The following is a 20,825-nucleotide window of genomic DNA, read 5'->3' as shown; positions in this document are numbered from 1 at the left end:
GCTACTGGCTTCGGGCAGCCCCCATGCCTCTGGACCCTGCGTCCCCGGCCGGGCACTTCCCCTCCCGGGCTCCGGCGGCGCAGGGTCCGGAGGCAAGGGGGCTGCCTGAAGCCCATACCGCTCGGGCAGCTCGGCTCTTAAACAGAGCTGAAGAGTCAGGGGAGGAGCAGAGCCGCCGGGGGAGGGGAAGTGCCTGGCCAGCATTTTCCCGGACATGTTCGGCTTTTTGGCAATTCCCCCCAGACGGGGATTTGAGTGCCAAAAAGCCGGACATGTCCGGGAAAAACCGGATGTATGGTAACCCTATGTTAAGCATAAACGGCATATAAGGCAAGGTCAAGACAGATGTGAGTGCCTGGAGTCTGATTGCCTCACTTGGCAGATGCTCACTTTACTATAACTGGCATGCTGTCAGAGAGAGAGACAGTGGGTGAGGTAATCACTTTTATTGGCCCAACTTCTGTTGGTGAGAGACAAGCTTTCAAGCTACACAGAGTTCTTCAGGTCAGACCTAAAGCATTCTCACCCACAGAAGTGGGTCCAGTAAAAGCTTTTCCCTCACGCCCCTTGTCGCTAATATCCTGGGACCACTACAGTTTCAGTGCTTTTTGGCATCTTAGCGGCAGGTCAGGGCTGCTAGTGTTAAGGTTGCCCAACATTTCCCATTATAAGCCCCTGTTTTCAAGTTTGCCAAACATTAACAGTTTGGATTTAAATTTTTTTACATGCCACGTAGCTGCCGCAGCAAAATTTCAGTCAGAACAATTCAGGTGTTTCTGATGAGTCTAGTGAAAAATATGTGATTTTGTCTATATTTTCTTTGAGAATCTCTAGTGCCCACCTCCACCCCTCTCCCACCCCCCCAACCCCACCCTCTATCCCCACTTACTTTGGAGGAGGAACTTGAAATTTGTTGGCGGGGTGTGTTTCTGTCTGAGATGCCATCCCCATGAAAATCCATCCAACTTTGGTCATGTTATAAACCTTTCAACAATTGCAGTTGTGCACGCTCAGTGGAGACGACTTAGATTTTCACCTCTAACTTCCCTGAGGATTCCATCCACACTTGGCATGTTCCAGCCTGGGGCAACTATCCCTGCAATTGCAGCCCTGGCCCGCTGTGGGCCATGCTATGTCTACCTGAACTGCGAGCAGGAAGACTCTCTCTCCTTTGCTCTCAATGCCATCCCTGCTGAGCCTGGGCAACATGGAATAGGAAGCTGTCTGAGCAATTGTAGAGAGGACAGGAGGCAGATCTGCAGGGGGAAATGGATTGGGACAAAAAGCCCGGAGAGGGGAATCGGGGGAGACTGGGACTGGTGGGGAGCAAGATGGAAATGGGATCTAGGAGCTGGGTTGGGAAAGAGTGGCCCAGGAGACTGACAGAGCTGGGGGAGGGGAATACTGGAACTGCCTAGGCTAGGAGCCTGGGACTAGAAATGAAGGGATGAGGAGAATGGGGCTGGGCCAGCATCCGGAGGTGAAGATTTGGTTTAGGATGAGAAGCCTGAGGCATGGAGAATGGGACTGACTAGGTGAGAAAACTGGCACGGGAAGGAGGAGCCAGGAATGGAGGCGAGACTGGGATAGAGACAGTTTTGGAGGAGATAGGGCAGAAAGGATCATGCTTGCAGGGGAATGGGCAGAATGGGCTGTGGCCACTAGAGCAAATTCCCCTCGACTCTGGAATGGAATCCAAGATTCCTGAGTCTCACCATTCCTCTGCTGTCAGCAAATATCTGAGAGACCCACTGGCTGGTCATTCTGTGCCCTGAATGAGGCAGGAGTCTTGTGATAACCGTGTGTGATAATGTAATTAGCGACTGTCTCATAATGCATGTGCACAAGCCAAATTAAGGCTGCACAGGCAATCTTAATTCTGGCATTTCCTGACTTTGAGTGCTTACCTCTGCAGCCGTAATAATGTTCTTTTAACATGGGGAAGGTATGTGTGTGTGTTAGAATAAAGATAAAGTTCCTCCTCCTTGTGACTTGTTTGTAGAGGCAGGGAATGTGGCTTATCTCCAACTGTGTAATACATATTCATTTATGGCATTTTATGGTTTATAAAAATGATAATGGGCAAAACATAAACTGAAAAATCACAGCACTAAGTGAAGTTTCCAAGTGGCAGAGCAGTGAAATACATGGCTGTCTAGAGCTTTGTAAAGCCAAGAGATACAAGAGCTCCAGCATCCAGATGGAGGATGACACGTAGGAGGACTCATTGAGGACTGACAGCTGATGAGTTAGTGTGAGTGAATGTTTTGTCTGAATATAACTATATGAATCAGTGACAGTAGGTCTCAGAAAGGCTTAAAACACGAACAGTGTGAAGGAGTGATGTCTGCCTGAATTTGCAGACAGCCTGGAGGAGGGTGAACTACCCTATACATCTCAAAGAGGTGTTATCTCCAAGACCCAAGCTCTGGGAGCTTCTGCCAATGCAAACCCTGCAAAGGACTGCGTGTGTGGTAGGAAGAAAAGACTGCAGCAGGCCCAGTCCATACACTGCTGCCAGTACACTTACCACCCATGTTCCAAGTGGGGGAGAACCACAGGGGGACCCATGTCACGGGGTGCTTAGGGCCCAAGATTGTCTTAATCCAGCCCTGATATTATTTTGCTGTACAACACAGGGAAATCCTTTGGAGAGAGCTGAGAAAACACAAGTCGGTGGTATTTATAACTTTTATTTGCAATACTTTAGGTCCAAGTTTCAAACTGCAATATTTTTACACTCAAGACACAGTCATGCACAATCCATATTTCAATTTTCTATTGCTTCAACCACAATTTAAAATAACTTAATGTTGGAAAGAAAAAATTCTTTTAAAAAAATGGATGCTGAGGTCAGTACGATGGATCCATGCCATCAGCATATTTACAAAGTAAATAACTTAGTTCTCTTTTTAAAAAGATCGTAAGTACCTCTTAATCCAAAGTTACAGAAGAATTTCACTACACACTTTTTTTTTTTTACAGATAAACACATCCTAAAAAAAGGAATGTACAGCAAAATGAGATACATTTTTGATAAACAATGAAAATGTAGGATCCTCCTGTTTACTTTTGTCTGGGTACCCTGAAGAAAAACCCAGCAGACACTAGTATAGCTGTAAACTAGTTGCTTCTGATTGACCGGGAGTTTACAGGTAGTTAAAACTCAAGCCAGTTAATGGTTGCAGGATTCTTTTGCCAGATCTTACTAGAATGTATGTGTATATGTGTGTACAGCACATGCAGTGCAGTATATACATATACAAGCTCTAGAATAACTCCCTGGTGTAGCCCCTGGACTCAAGTTCTACCCATAAGGTTAGTTATTATTTCCACCATGGCCTTCTGGTCCGTGCAGTACTTTGCAATTGGGTCATGTCCGTAGCTCACTCACCCTCCAAGTCCAAGCAGCCAGACTATGGGATCTGCAACCGAAGAGTTGACCAGCCTTTTTCTGTTGTTGTTCTACAGACAGATTTATTAACACGGCCTAAGACGAATATAAAGATTCAAAGCAATTGTGCACACATTTTGTTTGTAACCTGGAAGTTCAGTGGTCAAAATCTTAGCAGGCATGGATGCAAAAGAATGCCTCAAAAGTGCAACATTCGGCCTATTACATGTAAAGCACCACGTGCGAAAGAAAAGGCTGGGTCTGACCCTCTTGCACATCCCTGCTTATCCAGAGAATACTTCTCAGCAGCCAGCACATAAAGTGACATTCTGTTTGGGTGGCTCTGCCTTATCAGAACCTGCTAATTAAGGGCCAGCTGCTGCTGTCATTGAAGTCAATGGCAAAATTCTTACTGATTTCAGTGACAGCAGAACTGGATCCTGTATGTTCCCTAAGCATACAGTAAGGTTGGACAAACGAAACAGAGAATCTTCAGCAGCAAAAGGATTTTAGTTTAAAACAAATCAAGCCAACATTATTCCCTTAAGTCTCCTACTATATTATGCCAACATGTCACATCTGGGAGACAGGCTCAGGAATGTCTTGGGATTGCAGGCAGTGATCTAGTGGAGGTTATGCCCACGAGGGACTTGTTCTCCAGGCTGAGGATGCCGATTTAAAACACTGCTGTAAACAGGCAATCGAAAAAGGACTGAAATGAGAAGTGTGACCACTTTGTCTCAGATAATGATACTTGGTTAGAAGCCACTGAGGATGGAAGGAGCAGAGAGGGGTTCACAAAGAGTAATAGCAACCAAATAAAATGTAGAGACTAGGAAGAGGCGTAACAGCGGAGGGTTAACCCCCTTTTGCTTCTCTCTTTGGAACTATTCGTCTAGCTGTTCCAAGTCCCTGAAGGGAGTGAAGGGGAAGACACACAAATGATAATTGCTAGGTGCACATATTTCCTCACTTGTAGTCTGTGATTCAAACACATATTTGAAAGTGTGCATTGTCGCCTCTGAGATCCATCTGCAACGATTGCCAGCTCACTGCTCCTGATTTCAATCCTCTCTTTCCCTACTTGCTTTGACACCATTTAGTAGGCAACTGGTAAAGCAGGTGTCACTGGCCATGCCTTGCAGTAATTGAGCACTAAGCATGAGTGGCTATGAATGTGGGCCCCACTGGCTCGGAGACAGCTGCACCTGGCACACAGATGCTAATGCAGGCATTTTTAATCCTTTGGGAAAATGTCAGGTGCAAAGCCACCATGCTCCAAAAGTAAAAAAAAGGTCATTTTTCATTAAAGCAACTTTAACACTAATATATGATGTTACCCACAATTTCCTTAGTCACGGTCAGATTCTGAAACTTAGTGCTTACTCAGAAGAATAGCTAAGCAGTGATAGTATTTGCAGAATCAGACCGATGACTGACCAGAAGGCACCAATGAAGAGAACATAAGCTTCTTTCCCCCATACCCTTTTTGAGACTGCAGATATTCCCAAAGATCCACACAACCCAAGCGTTGAGCCAAAACAGGTAGATTTCACCTCCAAGTAGGGTTTTATGCATTTGTGACACAACCCCAGTGTGCTGACTCATCTCTGAACCATTCATAAACAGGGGAAGGGGTAAGCAAGATTCTGCAGGGTTCACCTAGAGAACTATCACTTTAGATCAAGGATGGGCATGAGCAATGAGGTGTTTTAAAGATACCTGAAGATCTCAAGATGCAGATGCTCTGGTAGAAACCCGAGCGAGATATCAGAACGGTCGTTCTTGAAACACAAAGGTGGTCCTTTCCCTTGTCCTGAAAAATATGGTTTAAAAATGAAGGTACTTGCCCAGTCCAAGAGAATAACTATCTTGAAAGCTGGAGGCTTTGCTTCTGGGCCTTAGTCACTTCCCCCCACCGCTCAGCTTTAAGTTACTGAGTGTGAATGAATGATACTCCATTGGGGAAAGATGCAGGCTAGTGGCCTTTTATACAGCTCAGAAAGGCTATTCTAGCTTTGCTGTGCATGCCCTTGTGTTTCAAGCAAAGCGACATTTCTTCCTGCCTTCATTGGTAGATTTTATGGAATCTCTCTGGCTTGTCAACCAAGTCGTATGCAAACCCGCTGAGCAAAGAAATATATTTATTTACATGCTTCATGTGCAGTATTGAGGAATACTCCTTATGTAGCCAAAACTATGACTCCATATTGGAAGTAACAACTACATAGGCAATTGGATATGATTTAGTATTTCCCTTCTTTAGTGACTGGAATGTGTTTGGGGCAGAAATTGGGGGGATGGGCTGATAGGAACTATAATGTTGAGGTGCTCTCATTAGCCTCAAAGAAACCTGAACGACAACAGAATAAATAAATAACTGAGTTCATATGTGTACAATGAGATTTGGCCAACCAGTAGCCAGTGATGGAAAACAGACACATACGTATTTACAAAAGCAGAAAGACACAACAGGTGATAACGCAACCTTTGCCCGATACTGTGACCAAAACCTGAGAGCACTGTAAGATCCAGCAATTCCTCTGGCTCCCGTGAATGCATGCAGAAGCCTTGTTACATGTAAGGCTTTTTTTTTTTTCCTTTTCCATTTTCTTAAATAAATAATCTGTACTGTGCTTCTCAAACTTCCCTGATTTTACAGCTTTCTTGCTCCTGTCCTAGGACCTTTCGGAACCCTGGCGAGCTAACGGCCATTTTCACACCTCATCATTATAGGGGACTGGAACAACATTTGAGATCGGGAAGTTCTTTACTGTATTATGAATTTAAAAATAAAATAGGAAAAGGCAATTAATCAGTCTATTAATACCTGGAATGAAAGTGTCTGAAACATGTACAGTATGTTTATCTTTATATATGCTTTTGGCAGGAGGAACAGCTTATCTCTAATACTCCTTAAAATATACATAAATAACTGCCTAAACCAGGGACGGCTCTCAAAAAACAAGATGGTACCAGAGATTTATCTGATTGCTGACATCTTTTTTGTTCTGCAAAGGCAATGCCTATCCTGATGTGCTATTTTTCAATTCTGTAATTCACACACAAGGCCTGTCTCTTTCAGGATTGTTTTCCACTTCCAAGTCTGCCTCCAAATCCAGGAGGATATAAAAGCAGCTGCTATCTTTCTGCATCCACTGGCTTGAAGCATTTAGTGCCACAGAATCTCCCAAGCGAAGAGCTGTAGGAATGCTACTACTCCCTTAGATAAAGGGACATAAAGTAAACGGTCCCTTTTACAGAGTTCTCAGCTGGGCACTTATAGCTTGTGTGCTGGATGCAATCACTGGCAGGAACTGGATTTCTATTGAATCTTGTCGGCATGCGAGGAATCTTTTTAAAAAGTAAAATCTCTGGATTTGCTGCTGCAAAATAAAATAAATATTTTTACAAATAAAATAAAAATTAAGGCCTCTTATTAAAGCAGTTGCATTTAAAAAGCCAGTGTCAACAATATTTCACACACTGGAGCATACACCATTCTGAAGTGTATATCTTTGATTATACCTTTTTAAATTTTTTCTTTGAAGCGTGGGGCTGGGATAAAAAGGCAAAATATTTATAGCTGAAGATAACAACTAGGGAAAAAACCCAACAAATCGAATAGCATAACCTCCCAAAAAAGATTTGTTCTGGATATCCAGCAGAAATGCTCCACAGAAAGTGCTTTCCTTTCAAGGGACGGATGTACGCACCTTTGTGGATACAAAGACAAGAAAAAGCTACCCTGGAAATAGAAACTGTCACTTGCCCCTTTACTTCTATGTGGAATTTAAATTCATTTCTTTACGACTGATTCTTTACAAAATAAGGTTCGTGAGCTTGAATCACTGGATTTTCAAAGAAGCCTAAACTCCCATCTCCTAGATGTCTAACCTGAGTTGACAAAGACAAAAATGATCCCACTACAGAAGAAGAATCTTTACTTATTTGGGCATAAAACAAAAACTTGTTCTGCATCCCAGGAGATGGGGGAAAGTTAATTAGCAGCTGAGTATGGTAAACTAATAAACACTGCCTCAGTCAAACCCCAAAGAAACTGAGGTGGACAAATAATGAGGGTCAGCCAGCTGGCAATATTAATGAAAGTCACAACCCAAAGATATCACTAAAATCCAAAGCCAAACGAAGGCTCAAGGCCTAAGCACCCTTAACTCTTACTAATGACAACGAGTTGAGGATGCTTAGCACCTCTCAGGAACGCTCAGCTCCTTGCAGTATCAAAAACTAAATGTGAAGTCACGTTGATCTACATTCGAGGATTTATTTTTATTTTTACAGAGGCAGGCTCCCCACTACCAATAGCCACATCCTACTGTTGTTTCGAAGGGCTTTGATTTTTAAATGTAGTATTAACCCTAAAATCCAGCAGCAAATAGTCCATACACATTACTTTGCTGAGTGAAAGCCAACCAGGTCTGTCCGTTCACATAATACAAATTGTTGATTTTTTTCTGCTCCTTTACAAATAAATTTACGAGCCAGTACAATCCTCAGTCATTTCCAGCCATTATTCTCTCCTCGACATACACATACTAGCATTAAGGTGAGTTTGGTGCATGCATTGAGGGGAGAGTTAAAGGCTGACCCAGTTTATGGCCTAAGAGTATTTATGTACTCTACACTGCATTTACCTTTCCCTCCCTTCACCCAGCACTACAAAACCCTTGTTTAAATACATTTCCTCCACCCTCGTTTGTTGCATTGGCAGGAGAGCTCATGCAGAATGAAATCCTGCAAACTCTTACTTGAGTAGCCCCAACATTTTCAATAGAATTATTCACATGACTAAGGGGCACTCACCGGAGTAACAGTTTAGAGCACTGGGCTGCCTAATTGATTGGGAATTTTACAGACGCTACCTGTCCTTTTTCAGCCGTCATAAGCCAGCCATGGGGATGGGCAAACTCGGTTCACACAATCGCTAGGCTGAATTCTGCCCCTCTATTAAATCTGTGCAAACCCAAATTTAAATAGGGCTGCATTGGCATGGAGGCAGTCGATAGCAGATTTCAGCCTACTGTTGGTTAGGGTCTCATGCTATGAATAGCTGGTGCAATCTCACAGGGCGCTGAGTGCCTCCCGTCTGCAAAGGGGCTGAGCGTCCTCGGCTCCCTTCAGTGGGAGTGCCTGTCTATCGCACTGCTGGGGAAGTTGTGTGCTGAGCACTTTGCAGGAGAGATTCAGCACCTAGCAAGACTGGGCTGCCATTTGCATTACAGCTTTGTAGCAGACGAGCCCTTTCTGAGCAAACTTGCTGACCTTTCCGCTTTTCAGTTTACAAGAACCTCACCAAGGCAAAAGTACCATTGTTAATTGCACAAATCATGCTGCCAAGGACCCGAACTCTGTATGTTCACGGTTGAAAGCATGTATCTCATCAGGATGCTCTTCCTGCTCGGCGGGTGATTTATTTTTGGTTGGAAAAGCACTTTCACTTTCATCCTTACCATCTAATGGTACCATGAATGGGCAAATACTAGCAAATGGGTTGTATTCAAAAGACAACTCAGCCTGGAGGAGGTTTCTTAATGCAGGAGGACCCTTCTTCCATTCCAAACCAAACCAAAAAACTCAGAAAAGTGATTGTGAATCTTTAAGAACCAACCAATCATTTAAAAGTGAAATGCACAGGATGGTCACTGGGAGTCTCGCTACTGAGTTTGTTTGACCGTGGAGATGGCTGAGACAACAAGGCGATTTCTGGCCTGGCAGCTCGGTTTTGGGCCCTGTTTCATCTGAGAAATAAATTAAGAAATCAGAGAGCAGGAAGAAGACACGTGATAGGTTTCTAGTCCTCGAAGAGCTGGAAAACAGCTGGCCTCCATCATGACTGTGACTGTTTGTCCTTATGTCTGCCTGTCCTGCAGCACAAGAATTGAGGTTTGACAGAGTTTTGTTCAGTCCCGCTCTGGAGGGAGCTGGCCTGGGGTAAAGCCAGTCCACAATGCTAGCGGCTGCTGTTCTTAATTGCTTCCTTTGCTGCAATGATGAGAGGAGTCAGGCTGGAGAGAGGCTTGGCTAATTTCAAAAATGGATGCTATTAAAAACAAAAACAGAAAGAAAAATTATTCATTATTTTCCATGCAAAGCCCATTTACCCTAACTTTCAAGCAGCTTTTTTGTTGTGCTTGCGCCATACTTAGGCTCTAATTTTAACAAGACGCAATACTCTGTAACTTTTCAAAACACGAAGGACAAATTCATCTCGGGTGCAATTCTAGCGACTCCAGGGATGAATTTGGCCCAAGTTTTATTGTAGGCCCAGATCCTGCATTCAGAACCTCTGAGGCGCAGGTTCACATCAGTTGCCTTTTGCATGAAGGCAAAATTCTGACTACAGGGTGCTAGGTGACAGAGTGCACATTGGCCTCTCATCTCTGGGGCCAGACTCTCATCTCATTTACACTTGTGTTTCAGATTTGGTTAACTTCAAAGGATTTCCTCCTTAACTGAACCCAGATAAGTGGAGGAGCATCAGCCCCACCTCACACCCCCTTTCCCCTGCCCCATTCAAATACCGTTACTTGGTTCTGAAAAGGAAAATGATACACATTACAGAACAGCTACTGCTAGTGTGAAAAGTGCCAAGCTTGAAGTGAAATGCACTATGAAGATCCGACTACGCCAACTCCCTGTATAGCTAGTGGGGCTCCATATTTGGAGGACACAAATGCCACCACTTACATAGACTTTTCACTTGCAATCACCTCCCACACCTGTGCCCATTTTACCTGTAAAAGCTCCTTGGCAGACCCTCGTCTGTCTACGTCCATTTCCAGACAGCGGTTCAGAAAGTCTCGGAACACAGCAGAGAGTCTCTCAGGATTCTGAAGTTCTGGGGTTCCATTAGTAGCTATCAGATACAAAGCCTAGAGAAACATTAAATCAGAGGGTTTAATCCATTAACCTCAACATCTAATAGGTATTCCTGTTTAAGGCCAGGTCTACACTCGCAACTTTTGCTGGCAAAGCAATGTCCATTACAGGTGTGATTTTTCAGTGACATTTCTATGCTGGCAAAAGCCCTAGTGTAGATACATAAATGGCTTTTGTCCATGTAGCTTATTGCATTTGCTTAATAAGCTAGCCCAACAAAAGCAATTTTTTGCTGGCATAAGTTGTGCCTGCAAGGGGGAGGGGGCGGGAAGGGGGGTTGCTGGTATAGCTACCCTGGCAAAACATTTAAAGTGTAGACCAGGTCTAAACACATACACCTCTACCTTGATATAACGCTGTCCTCGGGAGCCAAAAAATCTTAACGCGTTATAGGTGAAACCGGAGTGCAGCTTTACCGCGTAATATCTGAATTCGTGTTATATCGGGTTGCGTTATATCGGGGTAGAGGTGTATTTCAAAGAAACAAGGAATAATTCAAGTGCATCTCTGCAGTGCTCACTGTTCCCTTAAACACCGCTTCCATATGACTGAGTGATGCAGTAGATACTTCCATTCATTCTGGACAACTGGTTATCACTGTGATTTTGTATCATAACTCAAGTGCAGTGCACCAGTTCATCAATTCAGAGAGGAAAATAGGGAAATTTAGGACTTGATTTTCAAAATACGCCTACAATTGCATGCCCACTTTGCATGCCCACTTAACAGGTACACAAAGTAGATGGACATCTGCATGGTACAAGTTGCTAGAGAGTAAACTGAAGGTTTTGCCAGCTGGGCAAGTGACAATGGGACTCTGATCACTGGGGGGGAGGGGGAGGACAGTTTGGGACTACTGGCTAAGCACATTAGCTGGATGTTTTTGCAAAAGTATAGGGGCATGTCTACAATACAAAATTAAATTGACTAACTTATGTCGTCATACAGCCGTCACAGTAATGATATCACTTGTGCATGTCTACACTTCGCTCCTTGTGTCGGCGGTGTGCGTCCTCACCAGGAGCGCTTGCACCGACTGAACTGTCAGTGGAGGGATTGTGGGATGGCTCCTGAAAGCCAGCAACAGTCGATGTAATCAACGCTGTGTCTACATTGACACTGCATAGACCTAACTACATCGACATTGGCTCTACATCTCTCATGGAGGTGGAGTTATTAAGTCAGTGTAGTGAGCGAGTTACATCAGCGGGAGCAAAATTTTAGTACAGACACTTACAAAGTTAAGTCAACTTAAGATGCCTTGCGTCAACCTAACTCTATAGTGTAGACCAGGACTAAGAAATTAACTAGTTAATGCAGACATTTCAAGTGTAATCTTTGTTTCAGAATATGCAACCCATTGAGATGAATGAGCTAGTTCACACTTCAAAAATGATTGTTTCAGAAGACTCAGAAAGATAAAACTATAACCGTTATGCTTGTTTCACATTTTCAAGGTCATCTTCTAAACCCAAAGTTGTAGAAACATAATTGGAACAAAATAAAAATAAAGGTGAAAGCTAAGATTCTGGAGCAAGCAAAGAATTCAGTGGCAAGGGTTGAATTCCACAGCAAGTTCCTGATTAAGCATTTCACTGGGCCATTTGAGTGCACAAATACTCAGTTTGTGCACACAATCACATCATCAGCAAATATAAGCATGGCACACAATTGTACATGCATTTGTGTCCCTTCATATTTGAAAATACGGTCCTTAATGCTTGTGGATAAGGAGTAGTATATGTTTGTCATGGGTTGAGGACACATCAATGGACCTCCAACAATGTCTTATACTTTCATTCTAATCTGCAAAACCCAATATGTTTGTTCTGGATATCTAATCAGAACACTGACACACAATCCTGCGAAGGGAACATACCCAATGAGGCCTGAGTGAAGATCATTAGACACATTTCACTTGTGATCGAGGCCTAGAAAGTTGAAAACCTATAGCACAAGCCTATTATGCCACTACAGGATGTTGTTATGACATGAACACTTTGAATCCTTTCGTAGGTTACAAAAGGGACCTATGGAACCCTACCAACTCTTCGCACTTGGACTTTCAGAATAAGAGGAGGCCTGGAAATCCCTCCCAAAAAAATGTTTCTGTTAAAACAGTACCAGTTCTGTCCCATTAGCATTCAAACAGAGAGTCACCACATCCACTTTTTTTTTTACCATCTTAAACATAGAGCAAGGCTTTCTAGGCCTAAAAGTTACCCTCTTAGAGCAACTGCCGTACACAAGCAGATATTTGCTTTGATCTTAGAGGGACCTAGAATGTCAGGACAGATTCAGGTTTTATTTACACCACTGTCCATCCAGAGTAATTTGACTTCGCGGATATCTCTGGATTTACACTGATATCATTCAAATCTGTGTCACTGTGTCTGAGGACTGCTGAGTTCATAGCTGAATTGATTATTTTCAGCTTTTATCACCTAAATGACTCCATCCAGACTGGAGACATTCAAGAAGTCAGATGACTTTTTGTTTCCAATGGACTTTAAAACTTACTGACCCCCTTCTGTTTGCTGTAGGCTTAGTATCAATATACGAGTTGCATCTGCCCTGTTTTGAATTCCAAGTCAAACAGGAGCTGCAGGTTAAATGCAGTAGCCCTTTTAAAAGCTGACTCACTGTGCTGATTTCATCACAATACATGAGTCATGAGGAATAGTCATCCTTAGCCAGGCATTTCAGGGGAAGTGGGAAAGGAGGGAATTTTATCATTTATGTTTTGCAAAGGAGGGCAGAAAAAACATGTCCAGTATGTAGGAAGTGAGCACATTTCACATTGGTAGTAACTGAACTGCAAAGGGGCAGTAAGCATTTGGCATAGAGAAAAAAACAGGAAGGATTCAGCAGATAGTTATGGTTGTGATTTGGGAAAGTTAGATACAAACCTTATATGGGTCACGTGTCGTGCCCACGTGTGTTAGAATCAGTTTATGAGGACTCTCAGGCTGGGAACTGTAGCGTCCAAAGCACTCTAGAAATATTTTGCAATTTTTGATGAAAACTAATACAACTCGTGCAACAGGTGACTCATAGATAAAAAAGAAGAAAAGTGGGTTTTTTTAATTGAAGCTTGGGAGATCCAACATGGATTGCATTTTTGTGCACTCAGGCTTGTGTCTCAGGGCCTGAGTGCACGGCTGGCACAGTGAAAATCACTGTGAAAAGAGAGTAACACTATTGCAGGCTGTATTCGTGGAACTGGAAGCGAATTAAGATCTCCAGAGGCCAGAAAAGGGCACATGTGTCATAGACTGTCTCTGAACACTTGTAGTTCAAAGTGCAATGCGTTTCCTCTGCGCCTGGGAAATGACACAGGCTTTTGCATCAGGATGGCTATTAACTCTGTCCATGATTAATGACCTTTAAATGCCTTTATTATTTATTTATACATTTATATTGGTGCCAGCAACTAAAGCACCTGGGCACCTTGCATTATTAAAACAATTATTCACAAAATAAAGTATCAACCCTTCGGTTTAAAGCTTTGCAGAACTCCCTGAACACGGACAAACCCTTAAACACAACCACTACAATGACCTATAAATCTGACAGCAAATTGGCCAAACAGGTCTGTGGCTAGAAGCTCCCCAGACAACCCATGGGAGCTGGTTTCAGAGGCATGGACCTGTCACTGAGGATGCCCTGAAGAGTTTACTTCTGGGAATTAGGGTGAGCCAACAGATCATAACTTCAGCAGGGAGAGAGACCACCTCTTTGAGTTAACCTGGGTGGGAAGAGGTATAACTGAATTTGAATGCAGTCACAGATGAGAAGCCTAATTAGCTTTGCAATAATGGATTTGCAGTTTCTAATCCGCTCGCTGGTATCATATAGTATGGAGATTGCAGCAGGTCAAAATCAGCTGGATTTCAGAGGACCGGCTGGAGACTTCAGTGACGCTAATTTTCCTTGCCAGATTTTGGGCCAAATCCTGGGCATGAAGGTTTCTGCAAGGGTTCCCTGAGGAAGATGATGGTGTATGGAATCATTCTCCCCACAAAGGAGCAGAGCACATCTGGTTGTGTTCAGAGGCCACTGCTGTAGCACCAGGGCTGCAGTAATAGTGTCTACTGCCCTGTCCTTTTGGAGGTGGGGCTCCCACTTCGTGTAATTATCAATCCACTCGCCATGTCCCTTCCCCCACAGTACCTCCGTGCAGTGGTGCAGAAAGCACTGGACAGAAGCAGTCTGCAGGTTCAAATTATTGTGTGCAAGTGAAGGAAAGCCCACAGTGCAGCCTTTCCAGGCTTAGCACCGCATACCCCCAAACTGTGGCTTTCCAAAAGAATCAAGAACCTTTTGCAAAAGGTTCTGCAACGTCAAGTTTGTTTAAAGCCCTATGGGCGACTTCATCCTTACTGTTCTTTTCCTTAATGGCAATGACCAACACAGTTTCGCCTCCACCATTATTTTTGTTCATCAGAGGCAGCGGTCTGTGTGCTGATGTGTGCAGTCTGGATATCACAGATCAGAACCTATGAGTATGTCTACACTGCAATAAAAGGCCTGCGGCATGGCCAAGGTTGGCCTGGGTCAGCTGATGCTGACTTGTGGCACCTGGACTCATGGGGCTATGCAATTGCAGTGTAGATATTCGGACTTGGGCTGGAGCCTGGGCTCTGAGTCCCTGTGAGGGGGGAGGGTCTCAAAGCCTGGGCTACAGCCCAAGCCCAGGTGTCTACATTGCAATGTTTGAATCCACTGCTAGGATTGCCAACCCTCCAGGACTGTCCTGGAGTCTCCAGGAAGTAAAGATTGTCACGTGATGAAACCTCCAGGAATACGTCCAACCAAAATTGGCAGCCCTACCCATTTCCTGAGCCCGAGTCAACTGACCCAGGGCCTGAGACTTGGTGCTGCAGGTATTTTACTGCAGCACAGCCGTATCCCATGAGAGAACCCAGAGGCCATGCTTTGTTCTGATATTCTCTCTACACAAATCTAGAATTATTTATGAAATGTTAATCCATGGTCTGAATTCCTCCTAGTGTCATAGGGAAGGGAGATACAAGCTGTACTTCCTCTGGTAAATGTGGGCTGCGGTACCACTCCAGGAATCCACCCCAGGGAAGGGTGACCAGTGTTTAACTGGGTGTTCATTCAGTCATACAATTATGTAAGATTGTCCCTTAATAGTCACTCATTTTAATATGCAAATTGATTAACATAGGAAAGGACTAAATTTCTTAGAACAAAAATATCAACTATTCCATAATATAAATGCCCCAATTTTTTACTACCAATATTTGTGTGAAAACGTAACTTTAAAACTGCATTTACTAATAAGTCATTACAGATTTCACTTTAAGACAAGACATTTCATTTATTTAACAAATATACACTGATCTGTGTTTGGGAAAATTCTGCTTTCCCTCCCTGTTCTGTTTGAAATTCTTTTCACAAAACTCCATCAGCTGGAGAAACTTGGACTCAGAAAGATTCTTGTCATTAGAGATACGGCAGAAGGAGATTTCAGAAAACAAGCAGACATACTGAGAATTTTTTAGCATCCCTGAAGGCAAAAATGACACATATTGAGAATAACTCCATGTCACTTATCTTCTGAGGTGCCCTCATTTTTGTGCCTATAGCAACAGTGTATAACTGGTATGCTGCAATGATACTGTTGAAACAATATGGAGCTTGTGTGGTTTGGACAGGATTTTGTATCTAAAAGTGGGACAGCATAGAAGGACAGTGCTATATGATTCCACTTGCACCTTACCCTGAGAGGATTTTCATTAAGGTACGGGGGTTCTCCTTCCACCATTTCTATTGCCATGATTCCTAAGGACCAGATGTCAACTTTGGGGCCATATGCTTTCCTTGTCACTACTTCCGGTGCCATCCAGTAGGGAGTCCCCACCATTGTGCTCCGTTTGCTCTGCTCAGGTGTGATCTGAGCACAAAACCCAAAATCAGCTGCAGAGAAGGGAAAAAAATACTGTTAACACCAACTTGGACTATGAAGCAAACAAATACAAATATTCCATTCTCCGCACAAGAATGCATCAAGGTATCTGTCTGGAAACATGGCCATGCTCTTGCTTACATAACAGGATATAACCAAACAACTATTGAATTTGATTGTTTAAGTTCTTTTAACAAAGTCGGACTCTACAGCTCTTATTTATGTGAGAAACTGCATGTCTTTCAGGCCCTTAGATCAGAACTCTGGGCTCCAAACATAGTCAAATAATTTTGAGTCACCTCAAAATTCTGAGGTTCTGAGATTTCCCTGTGTTGTTAAAATTGTTCTAAAATGAAACATTCCTTGGCTGCAGTGGCCAATGTACTATCACTTCCTTCTGATAACTGGCAGTCGGTTAGCAATTCCATAACAACCGCTGGAATAATGCCACCTGAACAAGAACACCTACTCAATTTGACAGATCCATCCATCCCGAGAAGAATGTTGTCACTCTTGATGTCTCTATGGATCACTTGGTTTGAATGCAAGAAATCCAGCGCTTGCAGGCACTGATATAAAAAAGGAACATAAAGGTAAAAATTAATGGCCTGATTTCATTATATGGGGGATAAAAATATCTTTAAAAGATGTAATTTCTAGATGAATTGTGAGTAATGGCAGAATATTGTGCTGTCAAGTGAAATAGCTTGCTGCTTCAACACTATTAGAATAATAACTTTCTAAATGAAGGCACATTAGATTTTGAATTAGAAATGTCAATTATTGTTACAGACGATAGCCTGGAAGCACAGACGGAATGATTGCTGCTACAATGAATTTTGCCATCTCTATCTCATATGACAAACTATTATTTGCCAGAAAAGAAAAAAAGTTCTTTCAGTATGAACTGGATCACTATTGGCAAAATGCTGCATGACAAAGACTTTGGGGTTACAATTTACAGCAGATTTTTAAATATTTTTTAGTCACGTAATTTCTCATACTTGAACAAATTAGCATTTGTTTTTACTTGCAGTTTTTTACATTCTGTGGCAAGATTATTTCCTTTTAAAGGCCAAGGAATAAGGTGCACTGCTGAACTACCGCAGGTAAACATTCAAAGAAGCAAAGCTAAACACTACCAAATCAATAAAAAGTGCCATCAGAAGTGAATTTTATTACAAAGATGACATTTTTCAGCAGAACATAGATCTGATTTCCTTTAAGACGCTCGTCCTTCTCCAGTATTAAAAAGACAACTTATCTCAAAATACATCTTTGTTTATCCTTTACATTCTTACCACACTATTACACTACATTACACACTATCCCAGCAAGCACATCCATGCATGGCACCTCTTACCTCCCTACAGACAGCTGCTATCTGTCCTTCATCCATACAGGTCTCAGTAACAACGTCCGTTAAAGAGCCTCCTGCCAAGTATTCCATAACTACCCAAAGTTCATCGCCTACTAGGTAGCTGAAACAAGAAAATGAAAACACCACCATCAGTAAGCATAACTATTTACAGAGCTGTTTTGACAAAAAGAAACTCACAGATGACTTTGCCTATCTGGCATTTTTCATTGATGACCAGATATAATTAACAGTTCACAGTGTTAGAAGAATGGGTGTAGTCCAAATGAAAAGGTAATACGTTATAGGCAATACTTTAACTATACAGCAAGCTTTAGATAGTAAAAATGCAGTTTAGAAAATGTAAAGAATATTAAACTAGGCTGTCTAACATTACTTGTTTATATAGAAATATAACCATTAACTCCAAGAGGTATAAGATGCACAGCAGCCAATGGTGTCTGAAGATGGAATTTGATCAACAGTTTGGAAAACCTTGACTAATATAAAGATAGGGAAAGGAAATCCTTCATGTGCTGCCTGCAGAAAACACAATCCCGCTGTAGCTGAATGTTTTTCATGTAGCCTATCAGAAGCAAAGAAGTGACAATACAGCAAGAACATTTTTAGTGCATTTTTGAAGTATCCATGGAGATACAAAAACAATTTTAAAACTGACAAGGCATCAGTTTCTGAAGTGCTTTAAACATGAACATTAAAAAAAAAAAAATCCCAACAGGAATCTAGTCTTCACTGAAATTACATGAATGGTATCCTAGTGGGAAGCCCCAGTTGACATAGATTCTATCACTATTTGCCAGGGCCCATTTAATAAAATAGGAAGAATGTGTCCTACTAATAAAACATGCAGATTTATGTAGTTATTGACATTTTTTTCAGTAAAAGCACGTGGTGGTCAAAATTTTCAAAAATTGTGTCTACATAGTGTGCGGGAATCTTTCACATGCACACATGAAGGACAGCTTTCTGTATGTTTGTGTAAATAGATCTTATGTTCAGTGATCTGCTTTGTGTGCGCAAATGGTCATGTGCACACAAAATTTAAAAAAAATGGTCTGGCTAAATCTTTGACGCACCGTAGATCAACAAGCTCTACAATGATAATGACTGGCACAACTTACCTGTCTAAATAGTTAACAATATTAGAGTTCTTATTTTCCCTCATGACCAGGATTTCATTAATAATTAGTTCCTTTTTAGGCTGTTGCTGGAGATTCATTTGCTTTATGGCCACCTACAATGACATTTTGTTAAATACTAAGTTTAATAGCATAAATGAATGAAAAAGAAATAAATGTGTTTGAGACCATATGTTTCAGAGCAGCTGAGAACTATACCAAACTGCCCTTTTATTAGGCATTGATGCTCAGTAACTTGCATTGCAATACTCTGCTTTATACTTTGAAATCCACACTATTTCACCCACTACTTGGGTGCCAATTACAGAGTACACTGCCTTACATGTCTTATTTTGCAAAGTATATAAAATGGCTTTAAAAATGTCATCTGCTCCTTAATATCACTAACATTCTGCAGTCCTAGCTTATTCCAAAATGGTCTCAATCCATTGCATTCATTTTTGCAAGGAATTAGTGATTTTGGTACTTTGAGTAACATAAAAAAATAAAACCATTTTGCAATAGTATGGCAACAATACAAGTTCAATAACTATTCTCCACAGGGAAGATTATTTATTCCCCTTACATAAATTATATAAAATTTCATACAAAAAGTGACATTAAAAGAACATTATTAAGGCAGAAGAGACATACTTAATTCTGACATTTCCTAACTTGAGTGCTTGACTTGGCAACTGAAATAATAGTCTTTTAATAAAGTCTTGTGTGCAATTTTCTAGGTTTGTAAAAAATAAAAAAACCTGTAACCCCCACCACCCAGATATTCCATCTCATAGCATCATACTGGCACCAAGGTGGGTCATCAGCAGGGTTAGAACCTTTAGATCCACCACACAGATCTCTGCCACTTGAGCTAATGAAGTAGTTGATAGCAAAATTAGATTGTCATCCTCTATGTGGACCAATGTTAGAAGGGAATGAGATACTTTGCCACCGGGTTTCACAGATGTTTGTAAATAGCAGAGGAACGGTGAGAGGCAAATCTTGGGTTCCGCCCCAGACTGCAGACTCTTCTGCCCATATCCGCCCCAAGTATGACTTCTTTTGCCATGTCCTCTGAACCTGTCCCGACCCCAGGCTTGTCTCTTCTTCCCCACCCTGGTTGCTCATCCCAGTCCCATTCACTTCACCTACCCAGTCCCAGTCTCCACTCATCAGGCTTCTTATCCCAGTTCCACTCTCCTTGACTAACCTGTCCTAGTCTCCCCATCTAGACTCTCCATTCCACTCCCAGTCTTCACCCTCTCCTGTGCTCCCAGTCTCCTTGCCCAAACATTTCCAATCTCCCCTAGTTCCTTGTCCCCTATCTCCTTGCCCAGCCAATCCCAGTTCACCCTAACCTGGCTTCTCCTCCAATCTATCTCCTTCCCTCCTACCCCTGGCCTTCCGTCACCTTCCCACCTCTCCCTTGCTTATGTTCCCCCTCCCCATTGTCTTCCTCCCTGGGCTCTTCATTTGGTCTCCCCCACCTCCCCAACTCTTTGTCGCACTCTCCTTGCACAGCTGGTCCCCGTTCTCCCTCTGCACACTGGTTTCCAGTCTTAGTCTCCTTGTACAGCCAGTCCACCTTCCCCAACCCAGCTCCCAGTCTCACACTCTTTGCCCAGCCAGTTCCAGTTTCCCCCCAACCCCTACTCCCTGCTTCCCCTTTTCCTCCCCATCCACCACCCTCCTTGTCTAAATCTACTCCTAACCCTCATCCCAGGTCTGACTCTTGTCCCCTCCACATTTGAATCAGGCAGCTTCCTTCTCCACACTGCCCGGACCCAGCGGTGGGGGTGCGGGAGTGGTAATTGTCTCCTTGTTTTCATTCCTGGGGCCCAGCCCACAGCAGCAACTTCAAGAAAAGTGCTACTCAACCCCCAGCTGGAACATGCCCAGTGCAGACAGAATTTGGGGGAACTGAACTGCTAAAAATCTAAGACATCTCTACTGAGCACACATAGTGATTTTTCAAATGCTTATAACATTGCCAAATTTGAGCAGATTATTAATTGGGATGCAAAGGCATATCCCTGATAGAAAGGCGAAATTTCAAGTCCCTGCTCCAAAGCATGGAGACACTAGAGATTCTCAAAG

The 20,825-nt window shown here is 42.7% G+C and overlaps 1 protein-coding gene across 4 annotated transcripts in view; it reads right to left on the bottom strand.

Annotated features, from left to right (window-relative positions):
• Positions 1-2,675: 2,675 nt before the first annotated feature.
• Positions 2,676-20,825, bottom strand: part of PAK3 (p21 (RAC1) activated kinase 3) — a 194,689-nt gene continuing 176,539 nt past the window's right edge. For all 4 annotated transcript variants that reach the window (XM_034780630.1, XM_034780629.1, XM_034780631.1 and 1 more), the window contains 6 exons: positions 18,729-18,841; positions 17,593-17,710; positions 16,699-16,798; positions 16,044-16,240; positions 10,150-10,287; positions 2,676-9,455 (listed from right to left, as the gene is read on the bottom strand). In XM_034780630.1, coding sequence (XP_034636521.1) covers positions 9,366-9,455; positions 10,150-10,287; positions 16,044-16,240; positions 16,699-16,798; positions 17,593-17,710; positions 18,729-18,841 — 756 coding nt within the window. In that variant the 3' untranslated portion in view covers positions 2,676-9,365. The remainder of the gene's footprint in view (positions 9,456-10,149; positions 10,288-16,043; positions 16,241-16,698; positions 16,799-17,592; positions 17,711-18,728; positions 18,842-20,825) is intronic.

This window comes from Trachemys scripta, chromosome 9 (genome assembly GCF_013100865.1).
Source record: "Trachemys scripta elegans isolate TJP31775 chromosome 9, CAS_Tse_1.0, whole genome shotgun sequence".
NCBI classification, from domain to species: Eukaryota; Metazoa; Chordata; order Testudines; family Emydidae; genus Trachemys; species Trachemys scripta.
Note: the sequence above shows the minus strand (reverse complement) of the source record. Positions and strands in the feature narration are given on the sequence as shown.